Here is an 18,751-nt window from a genome sequence, read left to right on the forward strand (position 1 = left end):
CGATGGAGAACGTAACGAGCGAACAAGTTGAATTCCATGAAGTGTGAAAGTGATTGATCAATGGAACCATAATAAAGTATTTCATGGCGCTAACTTTTGACAGTTACTTGCGTACGTCCTTGGGGATCAGCGCCATATCCCTTCCCACGTTACAAGAGTCATTAATTAAAGTTTCGCTGTAAAGTTAGAACCCGTTTTGTACGACTACGGAATCAATCTACCTCCTGTACCAGCAGCAGACACCAATGATGGATAAAGTTTTGCGCCGTCTGCCAATCAATGAATAGCATGCATTGAGACGGTACTACGACGTGTCTGCAGGAAATGAAGGAGGGAAAGCATGTAGGAAAATAGCTGGGCGTTGCTTGAAACTAATTAATCACCGGCTCTCTCTATCCGGCAAGATTCTTTGTAGGTACGTGAGTGATAGTTTTCCATCAATCGGAGGGGTTGGAAAAATCCCATATATTAGCTTGCTCGGTCGGTGTCAGTGTTTGTGTTTTGGATTAGAACAGACTGGAGATGCGTATTGATTACTTTTTGGTTTTACGACATCTAGAGTGAAGAATGTAAGCCCGAATTCGATATGCGTTTTTAATACCTTTCTTTGAAACTTGGATGACATTTTGCAGTTATTTATGCGACGAAATGGATATTGAATTGCATCGCTCTTTTCGTATCGTAGTCACTAATAGTAATTTTTTTTCCTGTATGGACTCATCACTGCGACCAGTATGGTTAGATCTATTGTGATATCGCCCGGGTGTTTGTTGTATAACCCGCACTGCATTTATTTTGGCTATAGTCGCTATTGAGTGAGCGATATGCTTATTGAATTTTTTTTATGCGTGCTTGTGTGTAATTGGGTTCCCTTCTTTCAATACTTTACTCTACTTTACCCACCTCGTTCCACATGACAGCGCACAGTCCCCAATTATAGTCATCCTTGGTGTAGCAAACCAGTGCATTTTTACTATAAGGGTCTCGTTTTTGCACTGTCAATAGGCCATATCGGGATAATATAGAACTCAGCATGAAGGAAGGGCGATGAGGGGCCTGAGAATAAACCCATGCTAAAGTCACTTTGACATCGAATGGCCTACTAAGATTCGAACCCATGACCATTCGCTTGTCAAAGCAGACTCGGTAACCTTGCGGTTACAGAGCCCCCCCACTAATAGTAATATATGTGAACTCACTACCTAAAGCCTAAATTTTTCTACCGGCTGAGAACAATATCCACAAACTTCGGAAAATTTTAGACACTTCTAGTTTCTTTAATCAAATCGGAACCAGGATTCCTGGTCACTTTGGCGTTTGGAGACAGCTTGTCCGAAATCGACCCAATGAATGTTGTAATCATTTTTTACATCATTCTGCAGAATACATGAAATAACAGCAACGGTGCTAAATATATATATTTTCTGTCTTCAGACGATTAACCGAATCCATACATTTGTTGCAAAATCAAAGTAAGTTCGTTTGTCCATTGAAAAATCCAAGTCCGAGCAAACCAAGCCAATCATTTCATGTGAAAACGCAGTCACACTATTTTAATTTATAAATTTCTTTTCATTTTCTCACCGAAGTTTAAGTACTGTTAATTTCTATATTCAATAAAAAAAAACTAGGAAATTACCGGGCTATAACCGGAACAGGGCGAACAATTTGTAAAGAAATTAACACTAAACTGCTTTTATTTGAATCCACTTGGCAGCATCCTTGTCTGCATCCTATATTGCGCACCGAAATCTTGCAAAGTCAATTGTCAATGTGGAAAGTTTCACTTCGTCACACCCGGGGAGCGAAGAACACGCACCGACACATGCACGAGCACATTCCCACTTGGATTTCCATGCCAGACAAGCTTGTTATTGGTGCTCTCTTGGCCCTTCCATTTTCGCACCTTCCATCTTGCACCGGTCGCCGAGTAATGGCAGTAAAGTGGGAAAACTGCAGTTAAACCCCATTTGGGAAAAAGCATCGAACTTTTCCTGTTAATGTACAGACAAGTAGTTCGCTAAAAGTCGTGTAAAGCTTCTCACCTTCAAGTTGGTACTTCTTGCATCTGTAACACCCAGCTCTAGAAGGTAATGTTCACCACCGCCGCACCGCGTCAAGCTGTGCACCACATGCCTTCTTTGGCTATTTTCCACTTGAAAACGACGTCGAACGGGGAGGAGAAGTATCAAAACGATCGACAAAGTTTTAACTAATTTAAATCTTTCGGGATGGCGCATGGAACCAACTGCATGAGCCAGTGTGTGGAGCGTCTGGCTGAATCCAATTATAAGAACAGCAAGATTAAACTTTAATATTTTATTCGACACGGTCAAACCATAGCTTCTCATAACTCTGAATTCATTATCCCACACACGCAGTAAAAGTGCCCGTCAGCCGGCCGCTAATGTTACACGATGTGACCCCGGGTCAAACCCTGAGTTTTCCCCCGGACATTTCAGCACGTTACCAAACTGTGAAACATTAAAGATTTCCCAATTCGAAAATATTTTGATTCAGCTTTTTGACTTTATAACTATTTTTTACCATGGGCACAGGAAAAGTTTGACGACAATACTTACGCAGATTTATGCCTCTTTTCTTTTCAGATTTATGATCGGTCAATATGTGACTGTCCACGGGGACGTGATATCCCACGTCAACATAAGCCACGTTATGGTCGAAGATGGCGGAGAATATTCGTGTATTGCAGAAAACCGAGCCGGCAAAACGTCGCATTCTGCACGCTTGAATATCTACGGTAAGTGAGAGTTGAACGAGTATTCAATTGACGAAAGTAAAACATTAGGCCGTATGAATAAAAGAGTTAGAGCAAATGCTCCCATACGATTTAAACGGGAAAAGCAAAGTAAACTGTTATATTCATACGGCCTATTTTAATCGGAAGTCACCGGAAGACGTGCATGAGTTGGTTAAACTGTATAATTATCCCATATTCACAGTGAGTGACCTTCTAAAACGATTTAAAGAAAGTCTGACCATCGACAGGTAATCCACAAGTCCAGAAGCAAAAATAACTTATTCTGAAGCCCATTAAAAAGTTCCATCATTTGTCAAACGGTACCTAAAATTATCATCGAAAGAGGTGACGATAATGACAGGGAGCAGCAACCAAAGAGATAGAGAAATCTTAAGACACAAATGGTACCAAACCATGACGCAAAGCAAAATTAGTAAGAAAAGAAACGCTTACGGAAGCTCTAGAAAATTGTTGAACGAATGACGTCGTTATGGAAGATGAAACGTACTGTAAGTTCGTTTTCGGACAATTTTTTTGACAAGAATATTTTGCCTCATTCGATGCCTGCAAAATACAAAAGAGTTCGAAGTTTCTGAAAAATTTCCTCGTTTGTTAAGCAGTCTGCAGACCAAAAAGCAACGCTTTCGAAGCTTCAAGAGCCGTCAATCACGAAATTTATCATTGGTAGTGTTAACAGAAGAGATTGTCGTATTTTCTGTGCAACGTGCGAGTGCGATTGATTGCTTTTTTGATTCGACTTACCAAGCTGTCACTACTCAAATTCGACCAAACAGTGGTACAACGACATTGACGTTACTGTGGTTTACAAGGAATTTAATCCAGCTAATACTCGGGACCAGTTGGTCATATCAACTCTTGACTTTATCAGATCAGCCCAGCTAACGAGAGTTTTGTTCAAAACCGGTGATATGGTTAAATTAAGGAATACTTACCAATTGTGATGGTCAAATTAAAGACGACAGATGGAACTGCAGCGACGAGAAAGATATTTATTTATTTATTAATTTATTTATTTATTTGGGATAATTCATTTGACCTTGAATTTGTCTACATGAATAAAACTTAAGTTGAAGTTAAGTTGTGCGCGAACAAGTACGTTGGTTCACCGAAATTGAACAGTTCCTCCACCTTCGAAAAAGTTCTAATGCATTCAGTAATTGGCTCGTTGTAACCAAATGAAGTCCAGTGAAACTGCGTTTGCAATAATCCCGTTGAGCGCAATGGTCGTTGTGATGCCCGGAAATTGAGCATGGTTAATAACATTAAAGAGCCAACTTCGCCGTTAATAATTTTGGCTACAAATTATGCCTGTTGCATTTTGCGTCTACGTTCTAGTGTGTCAAGTTCCAGTAAACGGCATCTATCTGCATAAGGGGGCAAGTTATCTGGATGGTTCCATGGAAGATGTCGTAAAGCAAGCCGGATGAATCGTCTTTGCACGTGTTCAATCCGTATGTTCCAACTAGCTGTTTAGGGATCCACACCAAACTACAATTCTCCAACAGCGGCGAACTAGGGCGCAATACAGTGATTTTAGACAATGCGGATCCTCAAAATTTCGTCCAATCTTAAAAATGAACCCAAGCTGCCGAGATGCTTTAGAGATAATTAGCTCACGATGTAAGTCATACGTTAATTTTGGGTACAGTAAGACACCAAGATCACTAATTTGGTCCACTTTGCGCAACTCAATACCATCAATAGTGTAGCTGAAGCAAATAGGGTTTTTAGTGCGGTAAAAGCTCATTACCTCGCATTTAGCAATGCTCACAATGAGCCAGTTCAGTTTGCACCATTCACCAAACAAATCGAGCAACTCTTGGCGGTGGCAGTCGTCAATGTTTTGTATAGAAGCAAACAATTTCAGGTCGTCAGAGTACATTAATTTGCAGCCAATACTAAGCGATAAAGTGATGTCGTTAAAAAACAACAAGACATGTAAAGGTCCCATGTTGCTACCTTGGGGAACTCCAGACATATTAGTGAGCACCGATGAAATACTGGAGCCGAGTTTTACACGCAATACTGTACCGCAGAGATATGAGTAGGGGAATGTCCCCGGTTATGAAACAAGTGTTGTTTTTTGATCATAGCTTTTGATCGGATCATCCAATTTTAAATCTTTAATTGCAAATTGAAGCATTGGAAAGTTTAAACGTATACCTATCTTTTTACCAAAGGAAGTATATGATTTTTGTTTAAAACACAAAAGTTATAGCAAAATTTCAAAACATAGTTTTTTGTAGCTAAAAAAAAGTGTCCCCGGTTCTGAAACACCTCGGGAAATTGTTAGAAAAGAAAAGAAAACATTGAAATATTGAAGGAAAATCAAAAATTAAAATCATTTATTTATGTAAGATTTATGTAAGACTAAAAATACAAAAACATTGGTCAATTTCTTCCTTTAATCGTCTAAATCTGGCGAAGGCAATACACGGCGGACTAAAACCGGAGGCTAATAGGAATGCGTTACAAATCAATGAACCAAAACCCAAATAGATGGTCGGAAGAGGTTCCAAAAAACAACTTTCGGTTCCACGGACAGTGACTATTGACGGCGATGATCTGGAAGCGGTTGATGAGTTCATATATTTGGAATCTCAGATCACCACCGACAACAATACAAGTAAAGAGATTCAAGGACGCATTCAAGTTAGAAGTGAGCCCTATCATTCCCTCCACAAGACGCTTCGATCAAGGAGCAAACACAGCTGCACAAACCTGACGATGTACAAGCCGCTAATCAGACCAGTAGTCGTTTACGGATTTGAGACTGTACCCTTGCTTTCGGAAGACATGCATACGCCTGCCTCATTTGAACGAACGGTTTTGCGGACTATTTTTGGCTGAGTACAAACGGCAAGCGGAGAGTGGCGGAGGTGTATGAACCACGATCTTCAGGAACTACTTGTAGAGATTTTCATCGTGCACTTGGTGAAAGTGGGAAAGCTACGGAGAGCCGACCCCGTCGTAAGAATGCCGAACACCTGTGCAATAAGCGCTGTTCTATTCAAGAACCCCGCCGATACCAAGAATAGAGGGGCCCAACGTGCTAGATGGCTCGACCAGGTTGAAGCAGACTTGCGTGTGTCGAGACGCGCAACGAATAGCAAGAATGGCAAGAGCCACCCCGGTTCTGTGCTACTAGAAAAAGTAATAAGTAATCGATCATCCTGGGTACAAATCACCTTTATCACCAACACTTTGTGTGATACACATTAGCCTTCAGTCTACACTTCATGCTGAAAGTGCTGCATTTCAAATTTTAACATTTTAGCTCAAATTTGCATAATCTAAGAGTGCAACTAGAAATCGAATTTTGTATACTCTTGGAACCAATTTTTGGACAACTGTATTTAACAAAAAAAGATAAACTAATAATTGATGATATGAAACTTTTCCAGGTCTTCCTTACATCCGGTTGATTCCCAAAGTGACTGCGGTGGCCGGACAAACGCTGTATCTGAAGTGTCCGGTTGCTGGTTACCCTATCGAAGAAATTCACTGGGAACGTGGCGGTCGCGAGCTGCCGGAGGACATGCGGCAAAAGGTACAATCCGATGGAACGTTGGAAATCAAAGAAGTGCAGAAATCACTGGATTCTGGAGTATACACCTGTTGGGCAAGAAACAAGCAGGGACATAGCGCCCGTCGGAGTGGCGAAGTCACAGTGATAGGTCAGTTAACGACCTGGAACGGTCTTTTATTTCCTTATGACAGATATTTATAGCTGAAAGATACATGGCTGAAATGAATCTCTTACTAAAGGTCATATTGATATTTGATGTCAGTAATTTTGTACATACAGGTTGAAATTTTTAGTTATTGCCTTTTTAGCAGTTTCTAAACGGTCACATCACAGCATATCATGAATCTTTCAACTCACGCTAACCAACTATGTTGAATTGCAGTTCCACCCAAGTTGAATCCATTTCATTCATCGATTCTATCGCTGAATGTCGGAGACCGTGCGTCGATAACGTGTTCGGTTATCAAGGGTGACATTCCACTAACTATCACTTGGAAAAAAGATGGCCGACCGATTGATCCTAGCCAACGAATGTCCGTCACCCAGGTAGATCAGTACAACTCGATTCTAGTAATCGAGAACCTGTCGGCAGATCACACTGGCAACTATTCGTGCGTCGTCCGAAACACAGCCTCCGAAACCGAGGGCAGTCAGGCGCTGCTCGTCAATGGTAACCAAGCCGTACTAATGTCAAACTTACTCACGTGTTTTTTTTCTTTTCTTTTCTCTTTCCGTTTCCGTTAAACTCTACCACACACTACCATCACTGTACCACTACTTACTACCACCATTACATTATACGGTGGCAAAAATTGAAAAATCCACTATGACCGTCGGGTGCGCGCGATTACATGAACAAAACCGACCACACGATCATCTTCAGTTCCTCCCAATATCGAGCCATTCTCCTTCCAAGACGGCCTGGCCGAGGGTATGCGAACCCGTACGGTGTGCGGCGTATCCAAGGGCGACGCACCATTATCTCTCAAATGGCTCAAAGATGGTGAACCGCTATCCTCACTGCTCGGGGCCAATATTTCCACTCTTGATCAGTATTCGTCCCTCCTGAATATTCCTTCCCTCTCAGCGGCACACTCCGGCGATTACACGTGCGTTGCCAGCAATCCAGCAGCCGAGGTGAAGTTCACTGCGTCGTTACAGGTAAAAGGTAAAGTAAAGTCATGCCATTGTTTGCAAAACTGCACCAGTTCCTGCATTCGTTTCGTTTCAAATCTTACGATGCATACATACATATTTAATCTTATAAGCGCAATTAAACCACCATTGTGTGTCCCTTCCCAGTTGCTTTGGCACGCAGTGGGTTTGCGGCCGATCACCAGGTAATTGTTTTCTGCACCATTCCTTCGCTTTCTTTTCCTCCTCTTTACTAACGGTCTCTCTCTCTCCTCCTGTTTCAACTTTCCTTTTCTGATTTCTTAGGTTGCTCTCTGCTTTGCTATGATTCTTTCCAAAAATACTTGTCTTATTTTCTGAACATGTTTCAGAATTTGCAATCAGTGAGCTGCTTACTTCCTTTCTAACTTTCATCCTGTGTCAATTATGTGCTCCTGTTCTCTTCAACTAATCTTTCTTCCTTAAAAATCCTTTCTCTCTGTACACAGTTTATAAGTCTTCAGTTTGTGTTTGTTTTTGGTTGTTTTCGTAGATAATGCTCGCATGCCGTAGGTGTTGTACTGAATGTAGCATAGCGTAAAGTAGACGATTGGTTGCTTTCAAACAAACTCCTCTCAAACATTTTTGCCTTTCGTTGTCACTCTTCACACAAAGCTGTGTTCTCGATTGGAATGAAAATATTTCCACAAGTCCTCTGAACATTATCTCTCTTTTTGATCATTAAACCGGTACGGTCTCCTATCCATGTTCGTTTCAATCCATGGATAGTTGTACCTGATGAACACCCCAGCAAAATGTCAACACTAAGAAACCCCCCGTAACAACAACCAACAAAAACTGCCCGTAATAAAAAGTATTGCTTGAATATAAATATTTGACTATAAAGCTTCACTGCTTCACTGGTACTAATTTAGTTCTATTCCTCTGTTCTTTGCGTTTGTGTTCGCGTTCTTTTTATCTTTGTGATTTTGCTCAGTTAATTACATGTTTGGTTTCATTTTGACAGAAGGCTTCCGCAAACCCCACTCACAAACGCTAGTGTTTCATCTCTCTCTATATATAACAAATTTTAAATAGAAGTAAACCTGTTACCTTCACCACTTCCCCGTCCATCGTTATCAGTTCAATCCAACAATATCGATTCCAGATATCCAATAAAATTGCTTGCAATTTTTGTCTGTATAGTATACCGTAAAGTATTCTATTTTACCTTTAAAACGACAGATAACTTGTTCGCTTGAGTGCACCAAAAACCTAGACCGACACAACACCATCATCGTTTAACCATTGAATGATATAGTGAAAAACTATTCTAGAATCGTATAGGCGTAGTTCTACAATGTGCTATAGAAATATATAAAACCTTTTGTAAAGTAAAACAAATCATACCGGTTATGGTTCTTTATTGTTATTTGCGGGATTTTACGTCACTTGATAAAACGCTACCTATCCTATTTGGTGTTAATAATCCCGGACTGGAGGATTGAACAATATAACCAGACGAGAAAGCAGGCTGCTTCATATCATAAAGAAAAAATATAAGCAAAAACAATTTTAACTAAATCCTGTTTCAGTCTATTTCGCGAAACTTCGCAGAAACTTGAAAAAACTTTTTTTTTGATGCGGAAATCTCACCGGTACTGATAGCGAATCCATCTTTTATCAAAGTTTTACAAAACATTCCCGGTCAATCTACAAACGGTCAGTGTTAAGTCAGACCAAACCAAGTGACAAAAATCTGATTTCGAGAAAACCAAACACAAAGTTTGCTACTCTGTGTTGTTTAAAGCTAAAACTACCAATCGTTCGAAATCATTTCATATCCCTGACTGTTTGCAACATTTATGTAATCTGATTAGAGTAAAATGTAACTAAGAAATTCTTGATCGTTTGGTGTTGCTTAAATTTTACGACTTGGTCGTTGGTCCCGTCTGATTTAACTCCGACCAAATTATATTCAATTTTCCTTTAATCCGCGATAAGATAAAGCGTTTGTAGATGGCCTTGGCTTTCAGAGCCACAAAGTCACATGTGATATTTGTTTCGAATGGCTAATATTGAAAATATGTTCAGAAAGCATTTTTGACATCATAACATTCTAACAGTGCGCTCAAGAGTTATCATTTTTCAAAAACAAAAGTCAGGAAAATTTGAAACAAATATTTTGCGAATTTTAAATATTTTTAATGTTACGGAAAAACAACTTCTAGAACTAACGGGTGATAACTAAAATTTTGGAATATTTTCCTCAAGCTGTCAAAACAAGACAAAGATACATGAAGAAGCTCTGATTTACGGAAATTAAAAATACATTATCCATTGTTTAGAAAAAATAAGTATACATTTGGAAACGGTCCGTAATCGGCTGTTCGGCGAAGCTTCCGTTTCATGTCCGAACAGGAGCGTTGTACGGCCGGCCGTAGAGAGCTAACACATACTCTCATTTCTCTCTTTTTCTGCCGGAACTCTACCGAATGCATGCTCTCAAGGTAACGGAACAAATCGTTTTAGTTCATATAATTTTCTGTCCAATATTCTCTATGGGATACGAAGCACATAGTATTGTGTCTCCAGTGTACGAAGAAAAGATTAGCTCTGCTTATAGTTGTGCTCCTTCTATACAAGATGAGTGGTCGTAAGAGAAAACAGTATTCGGACATCATTCGGAAGGAGAGCAAATGGCTAAACAGAAAACGAAGCAGATTGCTTTGCCTCTGTATGCTTAAGATGAGCAAAATCAAGCCTGCTTTTAAGACGGGTGATTGTCGTAAACCATTTTCACTTTATCCACGCTCTGTCATCCATCTGCATTACGCCCTAGATGAAGCGCAACATCCTCCATTCAAAGACACAAGGTGCTGGTCCTCCGCGAGAATAACACATGTTTGCTAGTCGTAGAGGAATACCGGTAGTCCTCAGTTGTTTATAAATGGGCAACTTCATAGAGTAGTGAATTTTACTCGTCTCCCGGAGTACGAAGTAACTACGATTTCCTGTCATAATGTGTCATTTACCAACGTTTACCAGCCCAAATACACGAACTCATCTATCACTTTGATTTCGTCACTATCGATTCAAATTCTTGATGAGAAGTAAATATTAGGCACTTTGGAGCATCGCATGTATTTTATCTTCGACGTATTGATGATAAATTCAATTCAGCCTTCCGTCTGACATTTGCTCCCGTCATTGTCTCAAATTTGTATATCACGATGTCATCTGCGAATCCGTAAAGCTGGACTAACTCTCGGAAAATCATACCACTCTAATCCCACATCTTCTAGCATGATATTAAAATGTAGGTACAAAATAGCGTAGCCCTCTTCGAAATTTGCAGGAACTCGGTAGTGTCGACGAGACTCGTACTACGCATACCATTCAGCATTCAGTATTCAGTTGACTTGAAATCAATGAATGGCTATTGATGATAGGCTGTGACAGAGTATTTGCGAGAGTACCATGTAGGCAGACTTGACCAGCGTGGTTGCGTGATAGTTGCAGCAATCCAACTTGTCGCCCTTTTTGATAACACGATTCCTTCCATCCGCTTGGCCGATAAACTCCTTTCACCCAAATCATGAGAATTACCCAGTGCAGTGCTTCACCGCCGTGTTCCAGTAGCTAGCTCAGTAATTGATGGATACCATCAATACAGTACTGTTCTTCAGCAATCCGATCTCCTCATCAACTTCTTGTAGACCGAAAGCCGAGTAGCGGTGGTCGTCTGCAGGTGCTTCTAGATCTATCGCTGTGCCGCTTTCGTCCATTGCTATGTCGCCGTAAAGATACTCGTTGCTACCACATTTCAGTCACCTCACACTCACTTATAAGAAGATTACCCTCCAAATCTCGGTAAATATCGGTTTTTGGCACATAGCCTTTAGCTTCTCATAAAACACAAACGAGTGGAGGAGTTCCTCCATAGTTTCATAATCCTATTCTTCCTGTTGGTGCTACTTCGTGCAAAGATTGAGTTTGACTTATTTCGTACCAGTACGAGCCGTTTCACGTCAGCTCTCGTACAGTGTTGCATCATTTACACCCTTACTGCATACTGCACCCTCCATTAACTGCTTGCGTTCGTCATCAAACCAATCATTGCTTTGATTAGTAGCCTCCGCACCTTACGGGAAGAGAAGCTACTTCGGACTATCAGTTCACAAGGCACTGTAATGCCAATATGTCGTTGACTGTAGCTGTTAACCTTCGGTACGGCATGCAGACTATTCGACCCAATCACTGATCTGCATATTGCCTGTCGTCCTACTTAACCCATTTCCTCCCAGCGTTGCGAAAACGCAACGCACCACTCTCACGATTCTAGAGAAGGCGAGGTTTGAGATATCTACTTGGACCCTGAGAAACCGAGAATTGAGAAAAAATCTAATCGACCTGTTTTTGCCCAAAGCTTAGATGTTACATATAACAAAATTACAGCCATGTAAACATAACATGTCTTATTAATTTGCATTCAGCTCAAACTAGTAACTTTGCCTTCGGATGAAACAGACGAAACCGGTGAAAGCGGAAACGTCAATGACAGTATTTCAGGATTCAAATCTAATGTTCTAACCTCTCCGCAATGACAAAGCTATCTTAGTTGATCTAAAGCAAAACTTTCCTGAAGGTTTCAGCTCTCTATCTCTGCTGGAAAAAGTGTGGGGGAGGGGGGGTGTGGGGAAAAAGTATAGGCATTTATGTCGTGGGACGCCTTCAGGCGGGTGTCCCTCCGTGAGCCGCTATCAAACACTTGTTCTAAAGGGTGTCCCACATCAAATTGCAGCACGGAAGAAACGCTGTAGAAAATTACCTAATTGACCGATCCTTTTCATACCTTCAGACAATAAAATATAACCCATTAGTAAGCTTTAGGCATAATTATCTCATTCAGTTTCAATACCATAACCGAATACTCGCATCTTATGCTTAACTCTACTCATAAGGTTCTTTACAACATCTAGCTGCACCTTCTTTTGTACGGAAACCCACCTTTTCTTCATGTCTTCCTTAGATTTAACCTCCTTGGGATGTTGGGATGCTTCCGTAGTGGCTGCTCCATAATAGCCCAGTATTTCACCTTAGTTCCGGCGTGTTGGGTGGGGGGGAGGTGGGTTCAAGTCCTTGTGTACGAAATTGGACCCGTTGGCTTCGTACCGTTCTAGGACATCCTTTGAATAGTGGCACGAAGCTAGATGCGGCCAGAAGATCGTAGGGCTCTCGTGTTGCTTCAACAGAGGAAGCAAACGCTTCTGTAGACACTCCCTAAGGTAGACCTGGCCGTTTACAGTCCCAGTAGTCACGAACGGCTTCCTCCGTTTACCACATGAACAGATCGCTTGCTAAATCATGTATTTCTTGGCAAACTTTGAAAGTTTCTGCTTCCTTATTACCTCCGGAACATTAAACTTGTGCTGGGTGGTGAAGAACAGTCGCCCCGGAAGCTGCCGTAACTCCGCCTAGACTTAAGTCTCATCAACCATGATGAGACAATGGCGCTTCGTCAGCATCTGGGTGTATAGTTTTCGGGCCCGTGACTTTTGCACCGTATTTTGCCGTTCGTCACAATTTGGAGCCTTCTACACTTTGTACGTACGCAGTTCCTCCCGTTTCTTGCCTCTCTGAACGAAAGACTTGGACAGAGTCAACTTTTTAGCTACATCCCTGACCGAAGCATAAACGCTTGCACGACACGCTTGTGATCCTGATCACTAATAGAATATCCATTCTGACGGCATTTCTCCTTCCGTTCGATGCTCAGAGTTTCGTAGTAACGTTTAACCACACGACTCACAGTTGAGTGCACGACGGCATCCTTACGACGTGTCCGGCCCACCGTAGCCTGCTAACTTTTGCTAGATGTACGATGGGAGTCTCCCCAAGCAGTGCCTATAGCTCGTGATTCATATGCCTCTGCCACTCTCCGCTTTCAGTTTCTACTCCGCCAAATATCGTCCGCTGCACTTTCCGCTCGAACACGACAAGGGCGCGTATGTCCTTCGTGGGCAGCATCACGGCTTCAGGTCCATAAAGAACTACCGATCTAATAAGAGTTTTGTACATTGTTAGCTTCATGCGGTGACGTATGCTTCCTAATCGTAGCGTTTTACGAAGGGCAAAGTAGGTCCGATTTCCCGCTTGGATGCGCCGCTGGATCTTCTTACTAATGTTGTTGTCCGCGGTCACCAGCGATCCCAAATACACGAACTCTACCACTTCTAATTCGTCGCCGTCAACGGTTACCGTCCGTGGGAGGCGCGCGTTTGTTTCCTTTGACTATGATCTGTCATACCCAAGCAACAATATAAGTTTTATTGTACTCTTATGGTGGTCTTCAAGACCAATTTTGGTCTTAAATGCCATCATAAGAGTGTAATAAAACCCAAATTGTTACTTGGGATAGTCATCTGCAAAGCCTAGAAGTGGCTCAAGAGAGATGTTGAACAGCATGCAGGATAAACCGTCACCTTGTCTCAACCCTCGCCGCGTCTCGAAGGGACTCGAAAGTGTCCCAGAGATGCGTTCGAAACACATCACTCGATCCAATGTAGCTCTGATCAGTCGCGTCAGTTTGTCCGGAAAACCGTGTTCGTGCATTATCTGCCATAGCTTGTCTCGATCGATTGTATCGTATGCTGCTTTGAAATCAATAAAGATATGATGCGTGGGCACGTTGTACTCCCGACATTTCTGCGGATAGTAAAAATTTGGTCCGCAGTTGCGCGAGCCCTCATGAAACCCGCCTGATAATTCCCTACGAAACCTTGTGCTATCGGTGACAACCGGCGTAACAGGATCTGGAAGAGTACGTTGTAGGCGGCGTTTACCAGCGTAATACCACGATAGTATAGCGATAGTTGCAGCAGTCTAGCCGATCACCCTTTTTGTAGATGGGACAAACCACTCCTTCCATCAATTCCTCCGGTAGCTCTTCCTCCTCCCAAATCCTCGAAATAACCCAGTGTAGAGCCTTTGTTAGCGTTTCTCTGCCATGTTTATAAAGCTCTGCCGGTAGGCGGTCCTTCCCAGCGGCTTTATTGGTCTTCAGCAGCCCGATTTCTCTACTACTCTATACTACTGCTACCCAAATTTTCAAGAGAAAATACCCAATGCGTAATTTTCTACATCGTTTCTTCCGTGATGCAATTTGATGTGGGACATCTTTTAGCTGCACATAAAACGATTCTTTCACACCATACACGTTGATTATGTAATTGTAGTTGATAAAGTGGCGTTTAATCCTCAGTCTACATATCCCCGCGATGTTCGGCTGCCATCTGATTACGCAGTGGCGCACTCTGCCCAGCACTACCAATTAAGTTCCACACTTATTGTCCTACAACTTTTAGGAACGGAAACCGCGCGATGGCCGCTTTGCTGTTTCGGCCACGAAATTATTGGAGAAGATCCTCCGTTCAAGGTTCGCCCAAAAATTTTCTATCGGTCGCAGCTGGAGGCTTTTGGAATGGTTGGAGGTTTTCGGCACAAGGTTTATTTTCAGCAAATCCATCTCCTCCAGTGTTTCATGGCATAATGGGCCGAAACCAGGTTCTGCCAAAGGACCACATCCTCATTCACATGATACTTCTTGATAAAGGCGTGAACTTCCGGCAAGCACTTCGTATTGTATTTCTCCGCGCTTATCGCATGCCCGGAGGAAAGAACAGCAGCTTGGATATTTCCTTTCTGCTGATCGTCAGTCACAGAACGACCTTCTTCGAGAACTTGACGTAGAAAATATATTCGACGGTTACCACCTTGGTGAGGGACGCAAAAGGGACGAATGCCCCTTCTGGCCTTCTGCCCCTGCCGCTCAGACACAGCCGGCCTCGACTGACGCTTCCGCTTTAAAATGTCCGTTTGACCAGATACTTCTTCATCGTTTGGCCTAAGGCGCGGAACGATGAGACCACCTTTCTCTCGGTCTTCCTCTTCAGCAGCTACTGTACTTTATGGTCGCGCAGCACCGTCGGGTGGCCGGAACTAAGCTTACATTCGATGCTCTCGCCTTTCTCCAGAAGGAAAAGAATGTTGTAAATGCTAAATCGGTTATATCCGGCGGACACGAAGCACCTCACGTTGTCCAACGTCTGCGCTTCGGGGTAGATCTGGCAGTACGAACAAAGTATCAAGCGAAGATGCTTAACTGTTTTCGCTATGGGTACAGCAAATCTATCTACTCAATTTGTTTCTGTACGCAACAGGGTCAATGCGTAAGTGGATTCACGACCAAATGATAGGATAATCGCATAAAAAATTGACATTACGACCAAGTTCTCACTGAGACTGGTTACCCAACTTACCCTTAGTTACTCGTACCGCCGTCTGGTACCGCGTGGAGGTACCGACAGGAGAGGCGGGATAAGAGGCTGAGAATCACTGTTAAGAATAGACAAAAAATGGAAAAGTCTATGTTTCATTTTAATGCTGCAGTTTTATGCTTGAAATTGGATTTAGCATAGGTCATACTTTAATTTCAACATTTGTCACGCGAGTACCCAAAATTACAGCTTGAGCAGAAGACAACCAAATCAAAAAAATCTGTCTGATCCTGACGAACTTTAAACCTTAAAAATATCAATTTGACAAATTTAAACTCAGCAAATAGTAATCCAAGTATATGAATTAAAAATAAATGAGTCTGATGCACATCACTTTTCAAACAAAACAAATGATTTTCGCTTACCAATTATTTCATGGGATGCCTTCATCCGTTTCATGTGGATCATATTTTCATTCAAACGCTGATTTCAACAACCAATTGGTACATACGCATTGCGCCTGAAAATTTCCAGCGGAACACAGCTTTTCCAATCTATACACAAACACAATAATTCGTTCTCGTTTCCGTAGAAACTAGTTGAAAATCGAAATTCTCATGAAAGAGAAAAACTCTAGTGGCATTGTCTACATTTACGCGAATTTTTTCCCTGCAGCAGCCATTTCCAATAGGAACGATGCAGTCGAATAACGGATCGCACGAACTTCGATGGGTATAAATAAAATTCTGCTGGAATTCACGAAAATCAAATATGCCTACAGGTTTCCTCGGATACAAAACAAAATCCTCCCTAAATAATTCCACCAAAATATTGCAAATCGTCGTGCAAAAGACATGTGTACTCCGGACGTCTACGCACTAAAACAATAAAATTTACTTTGGTTCCCACTCCTTTACCTACACCTTGCACAGCGAGCTGAAGCTTAGTATAATTTAGAAAAAAAGCACATTTTTTCTAAAAGGTGTATCTGCTGAAAATTATACAATTAAATTATTTGATTATGTTACATTACGTAACTCAACAGGGAATAAGAAAAATTTCCATATGTAATAACGATTGATTTCTCAATGCCATATTAATCATGTCACATCGTAGTTTTCAGCAAATACAATCAACTAATGCCCAAACGCATACACTTTAAACACTTTTTGTACCATTTGCCTCTGAATGTCATATCGATATGTGTATATTCACTGCCCCTCACCGCCCACCGCTAACAGCACCCCACTACTACTGCCTACCTATATATTAGAAGGAGTATGGATAACACTTTGGAACTGTTTTTAATTTCTACATATTTTCCCCTCGACGGCACCAAATGTATGAGCAGCTTTCGCAGAACTCACACCAACCCTCACACACTAACAACTACCCTATGCGCCAGTACAAATGTTTAACGACATCATTTTTGCGTTCAACTATTCAAGTTTTATTTCATTGCTAGAATGTAAGCTACAATTCGCACCTGAAATTCGATTCCTTCCTTAATTCGCCCTATCCTATCCCATCCCGCCCCTTTCCTTCTCCTGCCAAACCTTTTTTGTTCGACATCCTAAGTGTTAGTTCTTTCTGCTACCGATATTGCTTTATTTATTTTGAAACTCAATCCGGCACAAACTGGTAAACATTTATATGGTTAATCGAATGTTAAATTAAACGCTGTTTTGCAGCGAGATCACTAGACTGGAAACGTAGACCCACGGCGTGGTGCGCATCTATATCTGTATCCGCAAAAAGCCTAATATATACTTAGTTAGTTAGTGTTTGATTAATCCTAGCCCTACGAGCATATATTATACACACTGTATAACTTAATAATTCCCATATATTCAATATTCAATAGCTGCCAACGCCTGTATAAATAATAAGTTCAATGATTTTTATCCTGTTCTTTGCTAGCTTGCCGCTTGAAGTTTTCAGTGGATACCCCATCGATTGCACTAACTAATCGCTACATTCTATTATATGTACGACGTATCTCAGATGATAACCGAAACAAAACAGAGTGCTTGAGGCACCTTTTTTATATCTAAATGATAACGGAGTTATCAAATCTGAGAATACGGCAAAAATGCTATTGCTATTGCTACTTCCGTGCACTATTTTCCATTAAATTTTTTCAATTGTATTTTCATGTGTTAAGTTTAAAGGATTTCTAATGAAGCGTATAAAAACCACTTCCACAGATACATCTTTTTTTAGTGTCTTTTGTAGAACCACTTGGTCCACTTGATATCGTTCAGTCGAATGGAGACGCGTGGTCGTACACTTAATAAATAATGATTGTGCAACGCCACGAGACCTTCTCGTCTATTGAAAGCCCATTTAAACCGAACACGCACATCTGAGATTACAAAATTTGTCGAAAACTAATCGTACAAAACTGTAATGACATAGAAGTATATGACACATTCCAGCGTTCTTTGCTATGGTAGGCTAGTTCCCATTTCGTCCAATTTTTGACACATATCTGGAAAAATGCTAACCTAAATTCTGTTATATTTAGTGAAATATGAACTCATTCATATAGAAAAAAGATTGCTCATGGTGTTTCGTAACGCTGGAATATGTCATAAATAACATGAAACATTATAACATTATAACCTAATATCAATTTTTATAGCTTTATGACAATCAAAAGTAAATTATCATTATGATGCTATTTCCATTGACTAAATAAATGGTAGTCGGAAGGAGCGAGTGACGTTCACCCTCAATGATCGGCTCAAACACTTCACTTACGTTCGATACCGATCCCCTGTGATGGTTTAAGCTATTTTCACAACATATTGTACGAAGCCGGTCACAGTGCATTGGTTTCTTGAATATTCGTTTTGTTTATAGATGTGGAAGAATGTATTGGCATTAATAATAACTTTCTGCGTCTGAGATTACCGTAATAACCCTTTTTCGTTATTGGTACAAATCGTACGTAGAGCATTTACCTTCTATTTACTATCCATTATTTTTAATAAGCTTCTTATGATAGATTTAGAAATTGACCGTGCAGTCTTTCAATAAAGAAGA

The 18,751-nt window shown here is 41.2% G+C and overlaps 1 protein-coding gene across 1 annotated transcript in view; it reads left to right on the plus strand.

The window, feature by feature from the left end:
- Positions 1 to 18,751, plus strand: part of LOC128737930 (cell adhesion molecule Dscam2) — a 71,149-nt gene that overhangs the window by 42,177 nt on the left and 10,221 nt on the right. The window contains exons 7-9 of the mRNA XM_053832706.1: positions 2,610 to 2,761; positions 6,187 to 6,459; positions 7,195 to 7,479. Of these exons, the coding sequence (XP_053688681.1) occupies positions 2,610 to 2,761; positions 6,187 to 6,459; positions 7,195 to 7,479 (710 nt within the window). The remainder of the gene's footprint in view (positions 1 to 2,609; positions 2,762 to 6,186; positions 6,460 to 7,194; positions 7,480 to 18,751) is intronic.

This window comes from Sabethes cyaneus, chromosome 2, assembly GCF_943734655.1.
Source record: "Sabethes cyaneus chromosome 2, idSabCyanKW18_F2, whole genome shotgun sequence".
In the NCBI taxonomy this organism is placed as follows: domain Eukaryota; kingdom Metazoa; phylum Arthropoda; class Insecta; order Diptera; family Culicidae; genus Sabethes; species Sabethes cyaneus.